Below are 25,100 nucleotides of genomic sequence, written 5' to 3'. Positions count from 1 at the left end.
AAGCCTGAAGTGCTTTTTCAAGAGCTTTCACTTCTTAAAATGAGTTAGGTGAGGGTAAAGTACTGGTTCCCAGTACTGAGGTTGGAAATGAAGCATGGAAAGGTTTAATAATTTCCTTGAGTTTTCCTGTTTTCTGTCCACTAAGGCATGTAAGCAAAGCATAAATGAAAATGAATTTGGTAAGCTGAATTGCAAATTTAAAAATTATAAAAGAAAGTCACATTTTAAAATTATGATAATGTGAAGGATTATTGGCAGTATATTCTATTTAATTTGCAGCTTGTTAGAACCTTATCCTTTTATTTACATATCTTTTTGCATTGGCATTCCCATTAACTTTAAGTGGAGCATGATATGAAAGAGATTGGGGGTGTGCTTAAGGGAATGAGAATTGAACTGATTATTAAGAATGACATCACATAGCACTTTCATCCTAAGACTTTGTTTCAATAACTAAATAAATAATCTGTGTTGATAATTTCATCTCAAGTAGCTTTTAGAAGAAGCATAAAGGACTTATTTTTCCTATAAGTAGATTAAGTGGATTGTTCCCAACCCCCATCCTCATCACCCAAAATGAACTAGAAAATACAGAATATGCCATCATTCATTTTCCTTAAACTTTTTGAGAATAGGAAGGTTTTCTTTTCCATATATTAAAAAAATTCATAAAATAAAATGATACTCATTTGTTTCATTAGTTTTTAATACTTTTTAAAAGATTTGTGGTATCAGTAATCCAATTGGTTTACTACTGAAAGTAATTCACTTTACACTTTACAGAAAAAAGAACAATTCACTATACAAACCAGTTGTTAATTCTCTTCCATCAACTTTTTTTTTTTTTAATAAATTATTTATTTTTGGCTGTGTTGGGTCTTCGTTGCTGCGTGCATGCTTTCTCTAGTTGCAGTGCACGGGCTTCTCATTGTGGTGGCTTATCTTGTTGCAGAGCAACAAGAGGGCTCTAGGCACGCAGGCTTCAGTAGTTGTGGATTGCGGGCTCTAGAGCACAGGCTCAGTAGTTGTGGCACACGGGCTTAGTTGCTCCGCAGCATGTGGGATCTTCCCGGACCAGGGCTCAAACCCATGTCTCCTGCATTGGCAGGCGGATTCTTAACCACTGCGCCAACAGGAGAGTCCCTCTTCCATCAACTTTTACCATAAATATTAGGGGGAAATGTGGTTCACTTATGGTCTGCTCTGTCAACCACCTCCTTTAGCAAGTAAGGACAATACATTCCAAACTTAAAAAATCATTTTGTCTTGGTAAAAGCCATTTTTTTTCCCTTCCACCTTGGGAGATCGAGAATATTTCTCGTTTCATTTTAGTTTCTCTCTAAAGGCCACCTTTTCCCTGCTAATCATGATAAAACAAGCAAGAACTGTTCAGGCAGGCACTAGACGTGCACTTTGAGAAGAGATGTATCAGTTTTTCATCATTGGATGTAGGGTTTTACTAGATAACTTTGACTCTGAAATTCTGATTCGTAATACTTCTCAGTTCTGCTTTCTTTTATGACCACAGGTTATGCAATTAAACTTTTCTATGCCTCAGTCTGTTCTTGTGCATCTACCACTTTGAAAGCCATCAGAGACACTCTAAAGAAGTACGGTTCATCTTCCACATCTACAGCACTCCAAAGGTCTTTGGGGAAGAGGTGTATTATACATAAATTTGATATGTGGGCATATTTTAAATAGGATATTGAGGTCTTATTTCAATAAGTTAATAAGGATATTATGTTCAGTTTACTGTAGGTTTTTTCTTTCCCCTTTCTATTACACTTTCTAGAACTTTTTTGAACAGTAGGAAATTTGACTTAGGCAAATGGAGTTATGAGTATTTTTCCTTCTTATTATGGAATTTTTCAGACATATATAAAAATAAAAAGAATAGTTTAATGAACCCCCATGTACTATCATCCAGTTTTATAGATTATCAGCTTTCTATTAATATATTTTAAACAGCCATAGAATTTTACTAATGAACATAAACCTTGCTCATTATTGAAGTGAAATCTTAGAAAAGTTGAGTGAAAATGAACTCTTACTATTAAATACTTTGGGAAGCATGTACCAGGAAAAATATTATAGATGGTAGAGAATACTATAATTTAAGTTTTTAGTTCTAAAGTGCTTAGTAAAAGTTTTAAAAGTTTAAGGATGGGGGTAATTCCATGGTGGTCCAGTGGTTAGGACTGCACACTTCCACTGCAGGGAAACAGGTTCGATCCCTGGTCAGGGACCTGGGATCTTGCGTGCATGGTGTGGCCAAAAAAAAAGTTTAAGGATGGGTATAAGGTGGCATTAATTGAAATCTCAAAATTACACTTTACTGTGCTTCTCAACTCAAAGTTTAACTCTACTGCGGCATAGTTTTATACCTCAAAGGCTAAAGAACCCAAGGAATTTTGAGAATGTTGGGAAATGTACAAGAAAATACAAATTATTGTTATCACTATAATTTGTTGTTATGGGTACAGGGGGGTTGGGAAGAAGAACAGTGTTTAAGTCTTATATCTTTCTCTGTTTCATGGTATTGTCTAAGAAGATGCTTACGTGTGAATTATTTAAGAACTTTGTTTATGTATCTATTGTTGTAGAACATGCCACCCCATGTGGAGTGGCATGGAGAAATTCTATTAGTTAACCATTTTATTAGCTAGCAGTTCTGTAATCTGAGCTGGGCCCAGCTGGGCGGTTCTGCTGGTCTTGCCACGTCCAGCTAGCAGATTGGCTGGAGGCTGGGCTCAGCCAGGACGCTGCAATGGCTGGGTTTCTCCTCTCTGTTTAGTCTCAGGGCTCCTCTCCAGGTGACCTCTCCGCAGATTCTCTCCCACATAGTGGCTAGAGTTCTTACATGGCAGCTTAGGGCTCCAAGACACAAGAGGAGATGCTGCCAGGCCTTCCTAAGTCTTAGATTTGGAACCGGGACACTTCTGCCATATTCTTTTGGTTAAGGCAGGTCACAGGTCTATCCTGAATTCAAGAGGTGGAAACTGTACAAGAGCATGAATAAGTGGAGGCATGTACCAGACTACTACAGTCCTCATGATATGAGGTGATTATATTCAGAATATTTCTGAAAACAGAGTGTATGTGGGAGTTACAGTATTCAAGTGGTTTTCTGTGATGGTGATGAAAGAATTGCATTAAATTTACATTTCTAAAGATAAGTTAGGAGCCATGCTGCCATTAAGCTTGAGGTTAGCAATGTCAAAAGCTTATACTACCTAGCTTTTGTCTTTCCTGTTGATTCAAACATTCATCTGCTTTACCTCTAGCGAAAATATTATGTCCTGAGTCTTCCAGCTGAAAGACTGGGATTTCTTTCTGGGGTGTATGTATATGTGTTTAGGGAGGTGAAAGATGGGAATGGGAGGGGGGACAAGAATGTCTTACTGATTTTAAGAGGTTTGGGGCAGTATCCAGGATGAAAACTTGTCATTACACTTTTCCCTTTAGGACATTAAGTGTATTTTATCAATTTTAGAGCAATAACCAGATTGAGAAGATCACAGGTTTGGATGACCTAAGGGTCCTGCAGATCCTGGATCTGAGCCACAATCAGATCAGTAGCCTCCAAGGCTTAGAGAGTCATGACTTCTTGGAGGTGATCAACCTTGAGGATAATAAGGTAATGTCATATTATACTTTATATGTCTTGGTTTTAGTGTCTATAATTATTTCTCAAGTGCTATCACATTCAATGCCAGCTCAGGAAAGTTATTCTAGAAAACCTCCTGGAGCAACAGTTGAAGGACTGCTTTTTTTTTAAATAGTAATAATTCTTAATTTTTGAAAATTTGAAGATTCCTAATTACATTGTTTTGAAGGTTTAAACTGCAACCAGGTGCACATGACTTTGTGAAGTAGATATATTAGTGTGAAATTTGGGGTAGAAAGATGGCATTAGGAATGTCTGACGTGTCAGAGGAGGGAAGCTAGAGACAAGAGAATAGTCTCAGGCTGGTGTTGCCTGTGCCCCATTTAATGAGAAGAGACGCAGGAAGTGAATTCTTATATCCTATTTGTAACAATAGGGTACGTTCCCAACCCGAATGAGTTGGGGATTGGAATTACTCACATTACCCTATCTGGCTTAATGCACACATTACTTCACCAATTGGCTTTCACTCTTTTTTTGGGCCTCTCACTGTTGTGGCCTCTCCCGTTTTGGAGCATAGGCTCCAGACACACAGCCTCAACGGCCATGGCTCACGGGCCTAGCCACTCCGCGGCATGTGGAATCTTCCCGGACCGGGGCACGAACCCTTCCCCTGCATCAGCAGGCGGACTCTCAACCACTGCGCCACCAGGGAAGCCCGGCTTTCACTCTTAATTACATTTTATTTTTAATAAAGCATTTGTGCTCCTAATCATGGTGTATTAAGTTGGTACCTATAACTCACCTCTTATGCAATCAGATCTACATTGTGATTTTATTCATATCGAGTACTTTTTCATGTTTTGGGGAAAGATTTCATAAGGAAGACGAATGGTTATTTCTTGAAAATGAAAATTTTGGCTAACCCTGAAAGAGACATAGATCCTAGCTGGAGTGAGATGCGTTCCTGTGGAGATATTTCTCTGTTCGGCTGTGTTGGTGCTTATCAGCTGGGTCTGATGACTCTTTCTCCAGTGAGCTTCCATTAGCTATTAGATTTCTAAAAGTCAAGAAAAGGAGGCAATCTTTAGGTCTGGGAAGAAGTGGATTTTTAATCACAGGCAAAAACTGTTCCTCCTCATTTTCACTTGACTTGCATATTAAATTGTTTGTTAACTTCTAAGGTTAATTCTAGTGGGTGACTTTTGTTCACTGTCCCACCTGTCTTATGAAGTCAGCACAATCTCTGTCTCATATGGTTTTAGTGTCTTTTTCATGAAATGGCCATTAAAATGGTTTGCAGATACATACAGGTGGTGTTCAAGTGGCAGAATGCACTCATTACATTTCAACTCAGTGCATCTCAGGATTTAGGAAAAGGAGTAATGGTAATAATAATGACAATTACAGTCATAAAATAATGCAGAGATTTTCATTGCGTATTTATGCACAAGGCACTGTTTTAAGCACTTTGCATATATCATCTCATTTAATCCTCATTATAACCCTATTATTATCGCTATTCTACAGATGAAGAAACTAGAGCAAAGAGACGTTAAGTAACTTGTCCAAAGTTATACCATATCCAGTGAATAGCAGAGCCAGGGTTCAAACAGAATGATTTGCCTCCAGAGTCAGTGTTCTTAACCCTGCAGGCTAATACATTAAATGAAATGCTAATGGCCCTCCCTTCAGAAAAGTGTGTGGTGTTGTCATGATCTAGAAGAGTGCTTTCTGGCTTAAATATAACGTGAGCCTCGTGTAATTTAAAATTTTCTAGTAGCCACAATAAAAAGGTAAAAAGAAACAGGTGAAATTAATTTTTTGCTTTATTTAGCCCAATATATCCAAAATATTGTCATTTCAACATGTAATCTTTATAAAAATTATTGATGAGATATTTTATATTCTGTTGTTTCATACTACGTTTAGGACATCTGTTGTGTATTTTGCACAGTACATTTGAATTTATCCTAGCCATATTCCCAGTGGTAAGTAGCCACATAGGGCTAGTAACTACCATATTGGGTAGCACAGGTCTAGAAAGACCTCATGAATAGTATGGTGTTCTCTTCCATTCCAGGAGACTTTTCAAATTACATTTGAAATAGTTGAAGAAAAAAAGGGGGATCATTAGGGAAGAACAGAGTTTATAATTTTCAAATGTTGAAGAAACTCCATTAAAAAAGAAAAAAGTGGCCACACGTCCCAAAGGAGGGATCCTTTGGCAACAAGCGATTGGGTCCGTAACAATGGCACAATTCCCTCACTCCCCGCTGGGCAGGTTGGGGAACAACCAACAGTATGTGAAATATTCTGTAAGCCGAGCCATCCAGAGATTTCCTCAGAGATTTCTCTAGCACTACTGAGAATACTGTGTATCAAGGATGGAAGATTTATCATTTAAGAGAAACATAACATAGCTATTGCTTCTCATATGGTTAACTTGATGTTAGGAATATTATCTTATTGGGAGCACTTTTATCAGTATTATTTACTTGGTATAAGGTGTTGAAACATTGCCGTAGCTTCACATGATCATTTGAACATCTAAGTTCTTTTGCAGATTCATCATGAGCTGGTGATTTGGGGGCCTTTGTCACTCTCCACGCTACAATCCTTGTTAGATTTGAAGTCATTTCTATCATTTAAAACTTATCCCCCAAATGTTAACTCTATTACAACCTCAGCCTTTTCCTCTAGAAGCAAAATATTGGTCTGGGAGTTACTTAGAGACCGCTCTTTTACTTCTCTGAGTCTTACTTGGTGTCATTATTTCATCTCTCTCTCTATCTAGCATGTATTTTACAAAAAAGACTTAACAGGCCTCTTTAGGTCTGGATGGTTAGGCTTGGAGAGCATGGCTTAAAAGGAAATGTCAAAGAAAGGAGCCAACTTCTCCCTACATAGTGGAAGTTGAAAGGCTTCTGCTTGGTGGGGAGTAGCCAACGGGGGCAGAGGAGATCAGGGAAGAAGGTAGACTGGAATCTGGGGATCAGCGCTGCTGGTATGACATTCTTGGCATCGTGGCTGAAGTTCCTTTCAGAATATAATCTTTCTGGCAGTGTTTCACTTCAGGTGGTTTGGGGGAGTTGTGTCTGTACACCTTTTGTGATCGCCTGTGACACACACAGCCTTGGGTCTTGGCATTTGAAGAGAGAAGACGTGAGGGTGGGTCTGCTGCCGGGTGAGGTCTGCAGGATGGGGTGGGCGGCGCATGCAGGATGGCCCGTGTCTGGTGCACATCACCAGTTCAGCAGAGGTGGGCACTGGTAGCCAGGTGCCTCCACATGTGTTCCCCTCTGCCCTTACCCACTTCATCCTACCTTAGAAAGGACTGGGAGGGGAGCTGGATCCCTCTCATTTGACTCTCAAAAGACTGGTTCATCCCAACTGACATCTTAGTGATAATATTTTACATAGTCTGTGATTATTCTATTCATGGTGTTCACAGCATTTACAAGATCTTTCCATGTTAAGCATCATCGACGTTACCATCTTCTAAAACGGTTGCCTAGTGTTCCTATTGTGGGACTGTGCCATGGCTCATTTAATCACATAATGTTCAGAATTGAGAAAATTTTAAACTTTTACCAAAATGTTAGACCGAATGCTCATGTATCTAATTTTCGTCTGTCTGATGATCTTTTCAGTATAAACCTCCTGAAGGTGGGATAGCTGGTTTATAGCTTATGCATGTGTAGCACATCCACTCCCACCGGCGATGTCTGCGAGTGCACGTGGCCAGGATGCGTTGGTGAGACATGTTGGCTGCGAGGCAACATCTCCTGCTAACATTTGTGTTAGGTCCAAACACAAGAGCTGTAGGCTAGAGGGGAATCAATCTATTGATTGATTGAGCAGTGTGAACCAAAGTGACTCCTCCACCTTCCCAAATAGCACAATATTTAAAAATTGATCCTTTTATCTTGTAGATGATCCAAATGGCAGTTTAATGGAGAGTCTAGTCATCTTATGGAAAAAGCATAACACTGCTGTAACCAGATTAAAGTGTGCAGGTTGTATATTGTAACTCGCAATTGGCCTTTCATATTATGTCTTTGAAAATGGCATCCTTAGAACGTGGCACATGTGTTCCTCCCCTGATTTAGCTTTGGGAATAGCTTACATCTCAACTGCATTTTGTGATTGGATAACTCAGGAACTATTAGTGACTCTGCTGTTGGAGTGATCTTACCATGCATGCAGAAATGACTTAGGGAGAAATAGAAATGAAAAAGTGATTATTAATTTTTTGTAAAAGTTCAGCATCTACATCTGAAATAAGATTATAATTATGCTAATTACAGGACATTCAAGGAAAACTGTTTGTCTTTAGTTTAGTGGAGAATTCAGGCCTGCTGCCACCCAAGCTCTATCCCTGCTCAAATTAAAGAACTATCAAGCAACCTTTTTCCCTCTTACTTTTTAAAATCATGAAACATTACCTGACAAAAAAAGTGTATAACACATAAACGTACCGTTTAGCAAAGAATTTTAAGGTGAATAGTCATGTAACATTCACATCAAGAAATATGTCATACGTGGGCTTCCCTGGTGTCGCAGTGGTTGAGAGTCCGTCTGCCGATGCAGGGGACACGGGTTCGTGCCCCGGTCTGGGAAGATCCCACATGCCACGGAGCGGCTGGGCCCGTGGGCCATGGCCGCTGAGCCTGCGCGTCCGGAGCCTGTGCTCCGCAACGGGAGAGGCCACAACAGTGAAAGGCCTGCGTACCGCAAAAAAAAAAGAAAAGAAATATATCATACAATCTCCCATGTTTACCTTTTATTAAAACAATTATCTCATTGAAAAACTGATAGAGCTCCACATGTACATGCAGTAAGAAGGCTTCCCCAGCCACAGATGACCACAGTAACCAGCAGAAGCAGCGTTGCGGAGGGAGATTGGGGAGCTGGAGGCTAAGCAGAATAGTAATGGGGAGAAGCATGTAGCCCTTGCATGCATTTTTTGCAGTTTCTCTGATTCTATGTACTATTTAATTTCTGCCTTAAGATAAACGTGGGTGAGATAAGAAACATCTACCTCACTGTTGTCTATCCAGAGAGGAAAAAAGAAAATGTGGCTGTGAGTTTGCATTTACTGAAGGAGCATGCAATAATTCCCTTGTTCTGTGTAGCTTTGTGGAGTTCTCATTAAAAAGCTGGATAGTCACAAGAACAATTTTTAAAATAAGTTGAGTTTAAAGGATTCAAAGTAGCTCCTCTTATATTACGTTCTCTGCTGTCTTGGTGCATTTAGTCTGTTGATTATATTTGTGTGTGTGTGTTTGTTTTTGGATTAAACAGATTGCTGAGCTGGGTGAAATAGAATACATTGAAAACCTACGTCTCCTTCGAGTTCTCAATCTTCTAAGAAATCCAATTCGGGTGAGACATCCTTTATGTTGGGGGCAGGGGAGAGGGTTGAGGACTTTTTTGAAATTCTTTATGAAGTGCTTTTGATAGAACATCAGGAATGTGAATAAGGTGTGTTTATCTTCATTCTCTATTAGAAGGTGTAAGCAAAGTCGCACCTATGTACCACCATAGGTGCATGTAAAGCCTGAAACTGAATACTGGTTGCCTACTCTGTGTGGTCATTTGTGACTCATCCAGGTGGTAATAAAGATTATCAGGCGGGAGCTATTGAGATTGTAGAGCAATGTCCTTTTACATGAAAGAATGCGTGATGCCTGAGGTGTAGATGGAATGTGGTTCCTATCTTATAACAGGGGAAAGTCTAAGATTAGACACTTACAAGAAATTCGCCTGGGGATTGTTGTAAAATTGGCATTGTAAAATGATTATAGAAAAAAGTCATATATTTCCTACTGATTCTTCACCTGTGGATATCAAACTTTCAGACTTTTTCAGGATTCTCTTTTTTTTCCCCCAGTGATAGATCCTTTCGCCTCAGCTCTGTCCCTCCCTCTTTGTGCATATGTCATTCATTCCCCTTTCTATCTATATCCTTCACTCGCCTTTCCATAGACTCTTGAATTTGTATGTATCTCTGAGTACCTTTCTTTTTGTGTGTGTCTTGAGAAATGTGTCCGGGCAGGCAAAAAATCAAAATGAAAAATAAGATCTAAAGATAAAAACAATGTTTGGTATGAGAATAGTGGCAGGCAATTTAAAAGCATCCCTGGGAAAGAAAGTGTTTAAAGTGGCCATCCCTCCCAGTTCCAGATCCATAAAGAGCATCTAGGTGTTTGCATAAATAAATAGCACAAACCCTTTCACATGTTAACTCATTTATATATAAACTTCCCCCACATTTGCACTTTGAAGTACACAAAAGGTACCATTGTATATTCATTTCACGTATATTCTCATCCTCAGAACGCATCACCCACTTAATATCTTTCCCTTCAAAGAGATGTAGCTTCTTAATACAAAATAACTGTAACTATATTTCTAAAAGGCAGGTAATCCTAACACAGAAGATGATAGGGAGTAATATGGGGGTTGTTCTGTAAGTGAATATCATTGTAAAACAAATTCATAATTATACAAATTAATATAAAACAATACAAAGTAATAAATAATGAGAAATTAATGAAACTCTTTGGAATTAGAAGATAGGGTTTGGGTCACTGGCCATAGAACCTTAGATGAAATACTTCACCTCTCCGAGCCTCAGTTGTTTTTTCTTTAGAAATGAACATAATCAGAACTGTCCTGCTTATCTCACAGGGAGATTAACAAGATCACACATTTGAAAAGCTTTATAAGTTACAAGGCAGTCTGCATTTGAGTTGTTAATATAAGGGGACTGGTAAGCTGAAAATGTAAAGACCTATGCAGGGTGTTTGTGTGTGTGTGTGTGTGTGTGTGTGTGTGTGTGTGTGTGTGAATGAATGACAGCGTTAGTAGGTGAAAGCCCTAAGCTCGTGAAAGTAGACTGCTAGTGGAAAAGGGAGGTAACGGAATAACCCTCTTGATATTTTAAACAGGAAAAATCTGACTATTGTTCCTTCGTAATTTTTATGCTACTTCGATTAACAGAATTAGATCAGAAGAAGATAGGAGTGGAAGAAAAGGTATGTAATCGTATCATTTCCTGTGTTTATGAGTTGATAGGCTCAAAAGCTCATGCTGCCTGCTGCAAGGCCAGTACAATCCATAAATGATTGCGTAACAGTACGTGCGTTCATTATTCAGGGGGCGCTTCCTTGTCCTAGGAGCTATCTGTTTCAGCCTCCGCAGAGCTGAGCGTCAGCACAAATGCAGTGAAAGCCCTGCTCTTGGTACAGTGAGGAGACTGGCTGTGGGAAACAGAAGCAGCCCCCGTGTACATAGGCTGGCAGCAGTATAGCCGACTGTTAGTTTGGATGATAGCTATCATATTTGGGGGGTGCGTGATCCTATCTGTGTTACTCGAAAAGTTCACTTAATAATGAAGCGAATTATAATGTCATTCTAACACATCATTGAAAAGGACTCAAATAAATCAATACTCTGATTTTTAAATCCTTTATGCTACTCTTTAAGATAATGATTCTTCTGGACACAAGTTGAGAGTAACCAGACATTGAATGCTAGCACCTGCCAGCCCCTTCCATACCTGTGGAAGCTAATTTGTCATGCTGTCATGACTGGTGTCAGCTGAAATCTCCACTAATGAGGGGTTTCTTACACTGGATGCAAATTTGAGATGGGAATGAAAAAGCAGGTATAAATATGCAAAGAGGCAGATATTCCAGTTCATAAATGCCTTTCTGAAATCTTGGTTAAAGAATAGTTACAGATGCAAGTCTGTTATCATTCTCTCACTCAAAGGCGCTTATTAGATTTCTCTTTCCCTTTAACGTTGTGCGAAGGGAATAACATTTAAAACCACGCATTAGATAAAGGTATGGTAGACAAGAATAGTGTATTTAGAGGGATGACAAGGCCGGGGGACGGAGAACTGTCCATTGTGGGGAAAAGGCCCATATCTTTGAAAAGAGAAAGTTACACTAAAAGAGGGGGAGGTTTAGTAGAATTTGAGATCATAGGAATAGTTCTTGGCATGATGGCATGAGGAAAAATTCTGCAGTAACAACTACCTGGAATCTAGAGCTATGAATTTCTTTTCATACTAAAAGTTGAAATGTTTACTATATTAAAGGTCATCTTAGACTTTAGAGGTTTAGATTTTGTTTTTGCTTTTTTCCTTTCAAACCAGGGAGTATAAAGAAATAGGTGACCAAGGGACTCCAGCTCAATACTTTAAAATAATTATTATTCTTTAGGTTTTAGGAAAGTTAGAGTAGACATGAAGACAGAACACAGATTCCTGGTCACGTGTCTAGGACATTTCATTAAAGAAACTCTAAGGCTTGTCTTCCTTTTAAAACGAATTTTTTTCTTTTCCCTTTGCATTTCTAATTCTGGAAAAGGTCGTGGCAGTGAACAAATACAACCCTCCCCCAGAAGTGGTCGCAGCCCAAGATCACATGACCCATGTTTTCAACAGCCTGATGCAGCCACAGAGGATCTTTGACAGGTATCTTTGGGTAGAACACGGGGTAGCCAGCATAGGACAACCTCATCATTTCCCTAGCCCTCTGTTTTGTGACCCATTCCTTTCTCACCTCTCTGAGGGAAGGGATCAGGTCTTTATTTGACAGGCTGTGTAGTCTCAGATATAGTATATTATCATCACATGTTTGAATATGGGGCTCACTTGTTGGCATTTTCCCAAGTGTGGCGATGAGTAGATTCAACTTCCCTCTTTCATCTGGACCCTTGAATGGTGGCTAGCCTGTGACATAGGATGGTGAAATGAAAAAGAAAGTGTGCCAACTTTTCTGCTGTCGGATAGAACCACAGACCTTAGCCTCATTAACAGAGAATTGTGACGATCTCTATCCATTGTCAGTTTCGCCTTAGCTGTGCGTGAATGCTAGATACCCCTGCCAAAGAGCACCCAAGACCGCAGGTTATACGTTAGAGAGTCCCTAGAAGGAGGCCCTCCTCACCTGAGGGAAACCCGAAACAGTCTTTACAGTGATTGCCCTGAGCCCCAGGCAACCTAGCAGGGAGAAGTCACCCAGCTTGGTTGAACACAGGAACAGAATCTCTCACCTCTGAGTTCGAAGACAGATTTACCACGATTTCTCCATATCTTTTTAAACAATCTGTTAGAGCAGATGGCCATTTACGCTATAAGTATAATACAGAAATTCCATCAATGCCCAAAGGCGTTTTAAAATTACTTGTAAAATCTCTTGGTTATAAATGGCTTCTCTTCTTCATGTGGTCTGCTCCTGTACTTCACACAGTTGGTTTCCCACAGAGAGAAGATGTTTTATTTTGCATCCAGGACATGATTTTTTACATGTAATTTAATAATGTAGACGTTGACAGTTTTATATATTTATGGTAGCTCTCTAGGTGAAATGATTTATCATTTATTTGCATACATCTGGAAAAGCACATTTGATTTAAAAGAAGGGCATTTATGTCCTCATTGTATTTCTTTTCTAGTTTATGAGATTGCTAGTTGTTTCATGCTTTAGGGTACATTTATATAAAAATATGTATCAAAGAAATTTACAGCAATGTCTGATAAACACGTATTTCTGGATCATTTCTGGCTGTCAGGCAGAGAAGAGCAAATGGCCAAGCAGCCCCAGATGCTCTGGGATGGAGCAGGGCTCACTCTGAAAAGCTCATGGAGGCAGGAGCAGGGGTGCCATGCCCTTCCCACTCTGGGTCAGGACGCAGCTCCCTGGCAGCCCCAGGAGTCAGGCTCTAGGAGAGGAACCCTGACTCTTGGTCTTGGGACTTTTAGGCTGTGATATTGGGGAATCACTGTCGCCTCTTCTGGCGGGATTGGGGTGAGGAGCCAATATTGAAATGACACGGCAGAGCCTTGACTCTGGCCTGGTAGTCAGTGATAGCTTTCTTACTCTCACCTATGACAAGGTTCTCCGGGCTGATCTTGTACAAGTCCTGTCCAAACTCTGGAATCGGCCATTTCTCCAAGAAGCCCTGGTTTGTTTCAGTGAGAAATGGTATTTCCCAATCATAATGTGGGTGCTAGAGACAAACATGACACTGGGTTGATCATTGTTTCCATGTCTTTTAGTGGACAGAGCTAGGAATATATTTCCTTCCCTCCCTCCCTTCCCTCCCTCCCCTCCCTCCCCTCCCCTCCTTCTTTCCTTCCCTACATTCATTGATCCATCTATCTATTCTTTCTTTCTATCTATCCATCCACCTATCTTGCCTATTTGTACCTACCTATTACATCTGTTCAGTCTTTTATATCTATCTAATCTGTATCTAGATAAATCCATCTATAGATAGATAGTAAAACACCTCCTGAACTCATATTGGTACAATTCAATTACAAGACTGTAGCTGAGCTTTTACTTAATCTCATCTCTGTTACATCTGTATCTCCTTTTCTCCCTCACCAAAGACACAGAGGAAGATGGAATTAGAATATCCCATAATTGCTCTTTTTTTAAAGTCCCATATTACACCACAACAGTATCAGAATACCAGTAGTAATAATTACTGAAAACATGAAAAACATATTTTGCCTATGTTCCTCCCATTAACCATTCCCCCATTGTTTTTTATTGCGGTAAAAAAAAAAAAAAAATATATATATATATAAAACACATAAAATTTGCCATTTTAGCCACTTTAAAGTGTACAGTTCAGTGGCATTAATTATATTCACAATGTTGTGCAACCATCACCACCATCTGTTTCCAAAACTTTTTCATCAGCCCGAGCTGAAGCTCTGTAAACATTAGGCAATAACTCCCCATTTCCTGCTACTCCCAGTCCCTGGTAATTTCCAGTGTACTTTCTCTCTGTACGAATTTGCCTACTCTATATATTTTATATAAGCATCAATCACTCCATTTTAAAAATAGTGTACTGTATTTATATTGTCAGAACGTATATCCATCACACACTATACTTTCTCCTTTGCTGTCATTTAGTCTTACTTTTCTGGGTAACGGCATATTTATTGCTCACTGCCAGCCCTTACAACTGAGGCCACCTCTTGAGTCATTTTGGTTGTATGAAGCTTGTTCTCTAGCAGATTCCTTAGGAAGAGCTGTGGAATCAGGATCTCTTGAAATCTTGCATGTTGATAATATTCTCTGCCCTTTACACTTGAAAGTCATTTTTGCTATATGTAAAGTCCATGGCTCACACTTTTTCCCTTGAGGATATTAGAAGGGTTTCTCCATTTTCTTTTGGTGCAAAACATTGCTGTCAAAAAACTGGTGACAATCTAATTTTCTTCCCCTTATAAATCATGTGTTCTCTTTTTCTAGCTGAATAATCCCCCCAGCTTTTTTTAAGCCCAGTAATTTTACTAGACTATGTCTTGGTATTATTGTTACACCATTTATAGCCCAGTTGTTCTAGGCTAATATTCTCAGGTATATTGTATAGTGTTATTTTATTTTTTTTAATTTCAGAAAGGTTTTCTTGAATGACAGTCTTTAATATTTGTTCCTTAGCTTTGGTTTTCTTCTTCAGGAAGAAGGTCTCCTTTGCCTATCCTCAATATTTGTCACTTTCTCTCAAAATTCTTTCCTTTAGTTACTTAAAAAAATTATTTCGAGGTAATTTTAGATTCACATGCAGTTGTAAGAAATAATACAGAGAAATTCTAGATATCTTTCACCCAGTTTCCTCCAGTGGTAATATCTTGCTTAGCTAAAGTAGAATATCAAAACCAGGAAGCTGACATTGATACAAGCCACCAACCTTATCAAGTTTCACCAGTTTTGCATGTACTCCTGTGTACATTTAGTTCTATGCGATTTTATCACATGTGTAGATTCATATGAGCATGACTCCAGTCAAGGTACAGGAGTTTTATCACTTGGATCCCTTTGCTTCCCTTTTATAGCTACAGCTACCTCCCTCCTGCTGATCTTCCCTAACGTTTGGCAACCAATAATCTGTTCCCCTTCTCTGGAATGCTGTCATTTCAAGAAGGCTATATAAATGGAATCATAGAGTATATGTATAACCTTTTGGGGTTGACTTTTTTTTTTTTTAAACTTAGCCTCTGTTGAATATATCAATGGTTCATTCCTTTGTATTGCTGAGTAGTATTCTTTGGTATGAATACACCACAATTAGCATCGAAGGACATCTGGGCTGATTCCAGTTTTTGGCTACTACAAATACAGCGTTTATGCGCATTCACGTGTAGGCTTTTGGACATCGCAGTTTCAACCTGCCTGCTTTCTGCTGGATACCCATTGTTTTGGGGTTCCCTTGTTCTCAGACGCTGCACGTTGCTTCCTCCTTCTTCCTCTTGCCCAGCTTCCAGTGCCATAGAAGTCTTGCGGGTTTGTGGCTTTTCATCTGGTTTGTTATCCACATTTTCCATGGGCTTTTGTTCTCAAGTTTTTCTGTTTTCCTGTGAGTATTCAGAGAGATTGAAAAATTATGCTGCACGGCCCCCATTCTTCCCAGAATCTATACCTCAACCATGATTTTTTTCAAAATATTATATTTTATTCCATACTTCTAGAATTTGTGTCTTGAGTGGAACCCAAACACTTCAGCTCTGCATGTTGCAAGAGAATTTATATAAATTAGTCCTTTGGTCTTTTAGACCAGAAGCCATGCGAGATTCATATATCAGCTCTTACTTATTAGTTTTTACTTTGAACAAGTTAATTAACCTCTCTGTACTTCAGTTTCTTTATGTGTTAAGTGTTATTACAGCTTCCTGTGATAATTAAATGAGGTAATGCATGTAAGATGCCTAGAATAGCACCTGACATATAGTAACTGCTCAGGTAAATTTCAGTGATTACTGTTTTCTTTGCACATGAGTATTCTTTTTTTTTATTGGAGTATAATTGCTTTACGATGTTGTGTTAGTTTCACATCTGTGTTCTAATTGGATAGATACAGATGTTAAAGTTTACCTCTCAGAGGGCAGTCTTATTTCTTTCATTTTGAAGTTCTTGGGGGGAATACTTTATCAACCAAGAATTAATATCTCTTACCATATTTTTCCTTTAAAAAAATCTTGTTAAGGTAAATTTTTTTGCTATTTTGCAGTCGACTTGCTTCTGGAAAGTAGGACCATCCTTCCATAGAGTGTCTACATATAGTAAATGCTGGATTACTGGATTAATTGTGATTGTGACATGGACACTTTACACACTGGATGCATTAATATGCATGTCTGCTCTGCCCTGTTGCAGCACCCTTCCTAGTCTGGATGCCCCTTATCCCATGTTGGTATTAGCTGGTCCTCAAGCATGTGGTACACGAGAACTCGCTCACCGCCTCTGCAGACAGTTCAGCACTTACTTCAGATACGGGTAAGTTTCTTTATTGGCTGGTAAGGCTGTAAAATGTCGGATATTGCTAATGTTGGCTATTAAAATGTACATAGAAGGCTTATGAGGTTCTTTGCCAGTTATTACACTGTGATATTCACTGTATTTTTTTTTTTTACTTTAATCCTCCAACTGTTTTACTTAATTCAGTGACAGCCGAAATCACGCCCCAAGGTTTGGAAATACATGTGGTTGTAATAAAGCATCATGGTGTTGGAACACGGGCTCCTCCTGTTGCCGTGTGGTGCGACAACATGAATCACAATGTTGTGATGGAGGGTGGGTGGGTCTGTGCACCGGTGACAGCCTCTCCTAATCTGTGTTGGAGCCCACGCTGCCAGCACGTCAGCTGCTTTATTTCCACGCGGGTCTTTCTCTTTTGAGGGAATATTTCAGAAGGAAGGAAAGAGAAATGGCAGCAAAAGATTTCCTTTTCCTTTCCCTCAGGTTAGCATTCAATACACTTTCAGTTTTCTGGAGCAGATATTTTGCTGTGTGGTTCCCTAATGACTCAGTTAAAATAGCAGAATATGTCCAAAAGCCTAGAACCATCCTAGAAAATCTTCAGCTGGATTTACAGACTTTTTAAAGGTGTCTGGGTCTCAGATTTAGTTATTGCTGTGACCTTTTAAACTGGTTTCCTCTTTTATTTTTTTATGTATGGCGAAGACATTACTGTTGGATTAGTGATGTTTGTCAGTGAGCTGAGAATGTGACTGCAAAGATATATAGGACAGCAAGAAAAAGAAATGCAAATTATTTTCTAAAGCTGTTGCATACAGGTTCCTTCCCTTAAGCTACACACGTTCAGACAATGTAAATACTATTTTAAACAGGTCTAGTTATCTAGAGATCTAAAATTACATTCCTCATTTGAACAAATCCAGAATACAAATACTGTAGAATAATTTACTCATTAATATATTCTAAACACCCTGAAGCAACGAAAATAAATTAAAACTTAATATCAGAATTAAAAAGTACAGAGTGTCATTATGCTTATACGGCGGTACTGAACCTGTTTCAAAAGATAAGTGGAGCACAATGAACGGACGATCAAATTAGGGCAAAAAGGTGTATCCTGACTATCGTGCTAATGTGTAAACCTGGAACCTTTCAGCAAACCAAAGCTTTGCTGAAGACTTTGGTTACATAAAGACTTACATAAACCAAAGCTTTCCCTGGTTAGAAGTCCTTTCACATCTCTGACACCAATTCTGTTGCAAATGGTTCGTAGCCTATCCTTCATATTTGTTTGCGATACGCACTCTGAGGCACACTGGGCCAGATGTGTTCTTAGAGGTGTTTTTTAACTCATCGTCAGGATTCTGATCCAGTCGGCCTCAACATTCTCACCTCGATAGGCCCCCTCAATGTTCATTTTCATTAAATCCTGCTTTTCCCCTATTAGAATGTCTATCCGTCAAGCTTGGGATGATGTATTTAATGCCTGTTTCCCATGCTCGACTGTAAGCCCAATGAGGGTGGGGACCAATGTCAGCTTTGTTCACCACTGAGTTCTCATTGTTCAGCAGAAGGCCAGGAACTTAATAAATGCATGAGAAATATTTGCTAAATGAAAGACTAAGTGATTGAGTGAATGGATGGATGAATGAATTAATGGTATTATATGCAAAATTTAGTGGGAAATAACTGTGGTAAGAAGCATAGGTGGTTTTTCCCAACCTCCACTGATGGATACATGGAGAGATGAAGGGATTCATTCATTTGTTCATCCATTCTTTCAATAAATATTTATTGAGTTCTTCTCATGTGATAGGTCCTGAAGATACAGTGGGAACAAGATCGGTGAGGCCCTTGCCTTAATGAAACTTATAACCTGGTAGGGGACTCAGACCTTAGTTAGCAGCATATGCAGTTTGTGTGGAGGCACAAGATGACAAAACATAATCCTAAAATTAGCTTCCTGCTCCTATACTGTTACTGTTGCCACTGCTGTTTTTCTCCTCTGGATGGGATTAGTAGCAAGAGGAAAGACACCCATAAATACCCCACACTCATGCATCCACCTCCCTCACAGGCTCAGAAGCCTTGCCTAACCATGCATGGGCACCCTCATGGGGGCAGAGGCCAGGGCTCGTTCAACAGCACATCATTCACCAAAGCAAGGATCAGAGAGCATATCACTGGATAAGAAAAGGTATTAGGGAGCTAGTAATTTCAAGCATTGAGAAAGTCAGATAGTACTACTATTACATGCAGCAACTTTCTAATTAAAGCAAATGATAAAACCAAAGCACATCCTTGGGGCAAGTCATTGCTCTTGTTTATTTTATTTATTTATTTTTTGAATTTAATTTTATTTAATTTTTTTTATACAGCAGGTTCTTATTAGTCATCCATTTTATACACATCAGTGTATACATGAAAATCCCAATCTCCCAATTCATCACACCACCACCACCCCATCCCCCTGCCGCTTTATCCCCTTAGTGTCTGTACATTTGTTCTCTACATCTGTGTCTCAATTTCTGTCCTGCAAACCGGTTCATCTGTACCATTTTTCTAGGTTCCACATATATGCATTAATATACGATATTTGTTTTTCTCTTTCTGATTTACTTCACTCTGTATGACAGTCTCTAGATCCATCCACATCTCTACAAATGACCCAATTTCGTTCCTTTTTATGGCTGAGTAATATTCCATTGTATATATGTACCACATCTTCTTTATCCATTCATCTGTCGATGGGCATTTAGGTAGCTTCCATGACCTGGCTATTGTAAATAGTGCTGCAATGAACATTTTGGTACATGAATTTTTTTGAATTATGGTTTTTCTCAGGGTAAATGCCCAGTAGTCAGATTGCTGGATCATATAGTAATCCTATTTTTAGTTCTTTAAGGAACCTGCATACTGTTCTCCATAGTGGCTGTGTCAGTTTACATTCCCATCAACAGTGCAACAGTTCCCTTTTCTCCACACCCTCTCCAGCATTTGTTGTTTGTAGATTTTCTGATGATGCCCATTCTAACTGGTGTGAGGTGGCACCTCATTGTAGTTTTGATTTGCATTTCTCTAACAATTAGTGATGTTGAGCAGCTTTTCATGCGCTTGGCCATCTGTATGTCTTCTTTGAAGAAATGTCTATTTAGGTCTTCTGCCTGTTTTGGGAATGGGTTGTTTGTTTCTTTAATATTGAGGTGCATGAGCTGTTTATATATTTTGGAGATTAATCCTTTGTCCGTTGATTCATTTGCAAATATTTTCTCCCATTCTGAGGGTTGCCATTTAGTCTTGTTTATGGTTTCCTTTGCTGTGCAAAAGCTTTTAAGTTTCATTAGGTCCCATTTGTTTATTTTTGTTATTTATTTATCCTTTAGGAGGTGGATCAAAAAAGATCTTGCTGTGATTTATGTCCAAGAGTGTTCTTCCTATGTTTTCCTCTAAAGAGTTTTATAGTGTCTGGTCTTACATTTAGGTCTCTAATCCATTTTGAGTTTATTTTTGTGTATGGTGTTAGGGAGTGTTCTAATTTCATTCTTTTACATGTAGCTGTCCAGTTTTCCCAGCACCACTTATTGAAGAGACTGTCTTTGCTCCATTGTATATCCCTGCCTCCTTTGTCATAGATTAGTTGACCATAGGTGCGTGGGTTTATTTCTGGGCTTTCTGTCTTGTTCCATTGCTCTATGTTTCTGTTTTTGTGCCATAACCATATTGTCTTGATTACTGTAGCTTTGTAGTAGAGTCTGAAGTCAGGGGGTCTCATTCCTCCAGCTCCGTTTTTTTCCCCTGAGGACTACTTTGACTATTCAGGGTCTTTTGTGTCTCCATACAAATTTTAAGATTTTTTATTCTAGTTCTGTAAAAAATGCCATTGGTAATTTGATAAGGATTGCATTGAATCTGTAGATTGCTTTGGGCAGTACAGTCATTTCACAATATTGATTCTTCCAATCCAAGAACATGGTGTATCTCTCCATCTGTTTGTATCATCTTTAACTTCTTTCATCAGTGTCTTATAGTTCTCTGTATACAGATCTTTTGTATCCCTAGGTAGGTTTATTCCTAGGTATTTTATTCTTTTTGTTACAGTGGTAAATGGGAATGTTTCCTTAATTTCTCTTTCAGGTTTTTCATCATTGGTGTATAGGAATGCAAGAGATTTCTGTGTATTAATTCTGTATCCTGCTACTTTACCAAATTCATTGATTAGCTCAAGTAGTTTTCTGGTGGCATCTTCAGGATTCTCTATGTATAGTATCATGTCATCTGCAAACAGTGATGGTTTTACTTCTTCTCTTCCAATTTGTGTTCCTTTTATTTCTTTTTCTTCTCTGATGGCCATTGCTAGGACTTCCAAAACTATGTTGAATAATAGTAGTGAGAGTGGACATCCTTCTCTTGTTCCTGATCTTAGAGGAAATGCTTTCAGTTTTTCACCATTGAGAATGATGTTTGCTGTGGGTTTGTCATATATGGCCTTTATTATGTTGAGGTAATTTCCCTCTGTGCCCACTTTCTTGAGAGTTTTTATCATAAATAGGTGTTGAATTTTGTCAAAAGCTTTTTCTATATCTATCAAGATGATCATGTGGTTTTTCTCCTTCAGTTTGTTAATATGGTGTATCACATTGATTGATTTGCATATATTGAAGAATCCTTGCATCCCTGGGATAAATGCCACTTGATCATGGTGTATGATCCTTTTAATGTGTTGTTGGATTCTGTTAGCTGGTATTTTGTTGAGGATTTTTGCATCTATATTCATCAGTGATATTGGTCTGTAATTTTCTTTTTTTCTAGTATCTTTGTCTGGTTTTGGTATCACGGTGATGGTGGCCTCATAGAATGAGTTTGGGAGTGTTCCTTCCTCCGCAATTTTTTGGAAAAGTTTGAGAAGGATGGGTGTTAACTCTTCTGTAAATGTTTGATAGAATTCACCTGTGAAGCCATCAGGTCTTGGACTTTTGTTTGTTGGAAGATTGTTAATCACAGTTTGAATTTCATTACTTGTGATTGGTCTGTTCATATTTTCTGTTTCTTCCTGGTTCAGTCTTGGGAGGTTCTACCTTTTTAAGAATTTGTCCATTTCTTCCAGGTTGTCCATTTTATTGGCATAGAGTTGCTTGTAGTAGTCTGTTAGGATGCTGTATATTTCTGTGGTGTCTGTTGTAACTTCTCTATTTTCATTTCTAATTTTATTGATTTGAGTCCTCTCCCTCTTTTTCTTGATGAATCTGGCTAATGGTTTATCAATTTTGTTTATGTTGTCAAAGAACCAGCTTTTAGTTTTATTGATCTTTGCTATTGTTTTCTTTGTTTCTATTGCATTTATTTCTGCTCTGATCTTTATGATTTCTTTCCTCCTGCTAACTTGGGGTTTGGTTTGTTCTTCTTTCTCTAGTTCCTTTAGGTGTACGGTTAAGTTGTTTATTCGCGAATTTTCTTGTTTCCTGAAGTAGAATTTTATTGTCGTAAATTCCCCTCTTAGAACTGCTTTTGCTGCATCCCATAGGTTTTGGATCGTCATGTTTTCATTGTCATTTGTCTCTAGGTATTTTTTGATTTCCTGTTTGATTTCTTCAGTGATCTCTTGGTTATCGAGTAACGTACGGTTTAGCCTCCATGTGATTGTGTTTTTTACATTTTTTCCCTGTAATTCATTTCTAGTCTCATAGCATTGTGGTCAGAAAAGATGCCTGATACGATTTCAATTTTCTTAAATTTACTGAGGCTTGATTTGTGACCCCAGATGTGATCTATCCTGGAAAATGTTACGTGCACACTTGAGAAGAAGGTGTAGTCTGTTTTTGGATGAAATGTCCTATAAATATCAATCAAATCTATCTGGTCTACTGTGTCATTTAAAGCTTGTGTTTCCTTATTAATTTTCTGTTTGGATCATCTGTCCATTGGTGTATGTGAGGTGTTAAAGTCCCCCACTATTATTGTCTTACTGTCGATTTCCTCTTTTAGAGCTGTTAGCAGTTGCCTTACATGTTGAGGTGCTCCTATGTTGGGTGCATATATATTTATAATTGTTATATCTTCTTTTGGATTTATCCCTTGATCATTACGTAGTGTTCTTCCTTGTCTCTTGTAACATTCTTTATTTTAAAGTCTATTTTATCTGATGTGAGTATTGCTACTCCAGCTTTCTTTCGCTTTCCATTTGCATGGAATATCTTTTTCCATCCCCTCACTTTCAGTCTGTATGTGTCCCTAGGTCTGAATTGGGTCTCTTGTAGACAGCATATATATGGGTCTTGTTTTTGTATCCATTCAGCAAGCTTGTGTCTTTTGGTTGGAACATTTAATCCATTCATGTTTAAGGTAATTATCGATATGTATGTTCCTATGACCATTTTCTTCATTGTTTTGGGTTTGTTTTTGTAGGTCCTTTTCTTCTCTTGTGTTTCCCACTTAGAGAAGTTCCTTTAGCATTTGTTGTAGAGCTGGTTTGGTGGTGCTGAATTCTCTTAGCTTTTGCTTGTCTGTAAAGCTTTTGATTTCTCTGTTGAATCTGAATGAGATCCTTGCTGGGTAGAGTAATCTTGGTTGTAGGTTCTTCCCTTTCATCACTTTAAGTAGATCATGCCACTCCCTTCTGGCTTGTAGAGTTTCTGCTGAGAAATCAGCTGTTAACCTTATGGGAGTTCCCTTGTATATTATTTGTCATTTTTCCCTTGCTGCTTTCAATCCTTTTTCTTTGTCTTTAAATTTTGCCAGTTTGACCATATGTCTCAGTGTATTTCTCCTTGGGTTTATCCTGTATGGGACTCCCTGGGCTTCCTGGATTTGTGTGGCTATTTCCTTTCCCATGTTAGGGAAGTTTTCAAGTATAATCTCTTCAAATATTTTCTCTGGTCCGTTCTCTCTCTTTTCTCCTTCTGGGACCCCTATAATGCGAATGTTGTTGCGTTTAATGTTGTCCCAGAGGTCTCTTAGGCTGTCTTCATTTCTTTTCCTTCTTTTTTCTTTATTCTGCTCCACAGCAGTGAATTCCACCATTCTGTCTTTCAGGTCACGTATCTGTTCTTCTGCCTCAGTTATTCTGCTATTGATTCCTTCTAGTGTATTTTTCATTTCACTTATTGTATTGTTCATCTCTGTGTGTTTGTTCTTTAAATCTTCTAGGTCTTTGTTCAACATTTTTTTACATCTTCTCGACCTTTGCCTCCATTCTGAGGTCCTGGATCATCTTCACTATCATTATTCTGAATTCTTTTTCTGGAAGATTGCCTATCTCCACTTCATTTAATTGTTTTTCTGGGGTTTTATCTTTTTCCTTCATCTGGTACCTAGTCCTCTGCCTTTTCATCTTGTCTATCTTTCTGTGAATGTGGTTTTTGTTCCACAGGCTGCAGGATTGTAGTTCTTCTTGCTTCTGCTGTATGCCCTCTGGTGGATGAGGCTAAGAGGCTTGTGCAACTTCCCTGATGGCAGGGACTGTTGATTGCTGTTGTTTAAATTTTATTTTATTTTATTCTTTATCCATCATATATTTTATTGATTTTTAATTAAATGGAAAAAAAAGGGCTGAATACAGTCTCATTTCTCTGCCATTTACTTGAATGTTTTCTCTCCCTCCTATTTATCTCATTTTCTCCCAGCATTTTGTCTTCCTTTTTTTTGTTTGTTTTTTTTTGGTATGCGGGCCTTTCACTGTTGTGGCCTCTCCCATTGCGGAGCACAGGCTCCGGAGGCACAATGGCTCACAGGCCCAGCCACTCTGCTGCATGTGGGATCTTCCTGGACTGGGGCACGAACCTGCTTCCCCTGCATCAGCTGGCGGACTCTTAACCACTGCACCACCAGGGAAGCCCTTGTCTTCCTTTTTAAATTGCATTCACCCAAGACCAAGACATTCAATGAAATTTTCACATGCTAAGTTGCATATCCCGATGTATAAATATTAAAAATATGGCTCGGTGGTATAACAAATATTGGAATGGCTGAGGGATTGTGCTCTTGTCCAAGGATCTGATTTTACCATTTGTTCTTGGTTTTAGAAATAGGTTGGATGTCCTTTCTTTACTTGTATTAGTTACAAGTGGCCTAGAGATAGGCATTTACTGCCTTCGGAGTGTCTCCATTTATTTCCAGTCTTAACAGTACCATACAAATCAGTGGCTTCCTAGAAAAGTGCTGGGTAATGAGAGAAACAGAAAGCAATACTGGCACGCCTG

The 25,100-nt window shown here is 38.8% G+C and overlaps 1 protein-coding gene across 2 annotated transcripts in view; it reads left to right on the top strand.

Moving 5' to 3' along the window:
- LRGUK (leucine rich repeats and guanylate kinase domain containing) overlaps positions 1 to 25,100 on the top strand; it is a 113,693-nt gene that overhangs the window by 34,843 nt on the left and 53,750 nt on the right. For both annotated transcript variants that reach the window (XM_024737964.1, XM_024737963.1), the window contains exons 7-11: positions 3,497 to 3,640; positions 8,918 to 8,998; positions 10,567 to 10,653; positions 11,995 to 12,101; positions 16,804 to 16,923. In XM_024737964.1, the coding sequence (XP_024593732.1) occupies positions 3,497 to 3,640; positions 8,918 to 8,998; positions 10,567 to 10,653; positions 11,995 to 12,101; positions 16,804 to 16,923 (539 nt within the window). The remainder of the gene's footprint in view (positions 1 to 3,496; positions 3,641 to 8,917; positions 8,999 to 10,566; positions 10,654 to 11,994; positions 12,102 to 16,803; positions 16,924 to 25,100) is intronic.

This window comes from Neophocaena asiaeorientalis, unplaced genomic scaffold, assembly GCF_003031525.2.
Source record: "Neophocaena asiaeorientalis asiaeorientalis breed wild unplaced genomic scaffold, Neophocaena_asiaeorientalis_V1.1 scaffold364, whole genome shotgun sequence".
In the NCBI taxonomy this organism is placed as follows: domain Eukaryota; kingdom Metazoa; phylum Chordata; class Mammalia; order Artiodactyla; family Phocoenidae; genus Neophocaena; species Neophocaena asiaeorientalis.
Note: the sequence above shows the minus strand (reverse complement) of the source record. Positions and strands in the feature narration are given on the sequence as shown.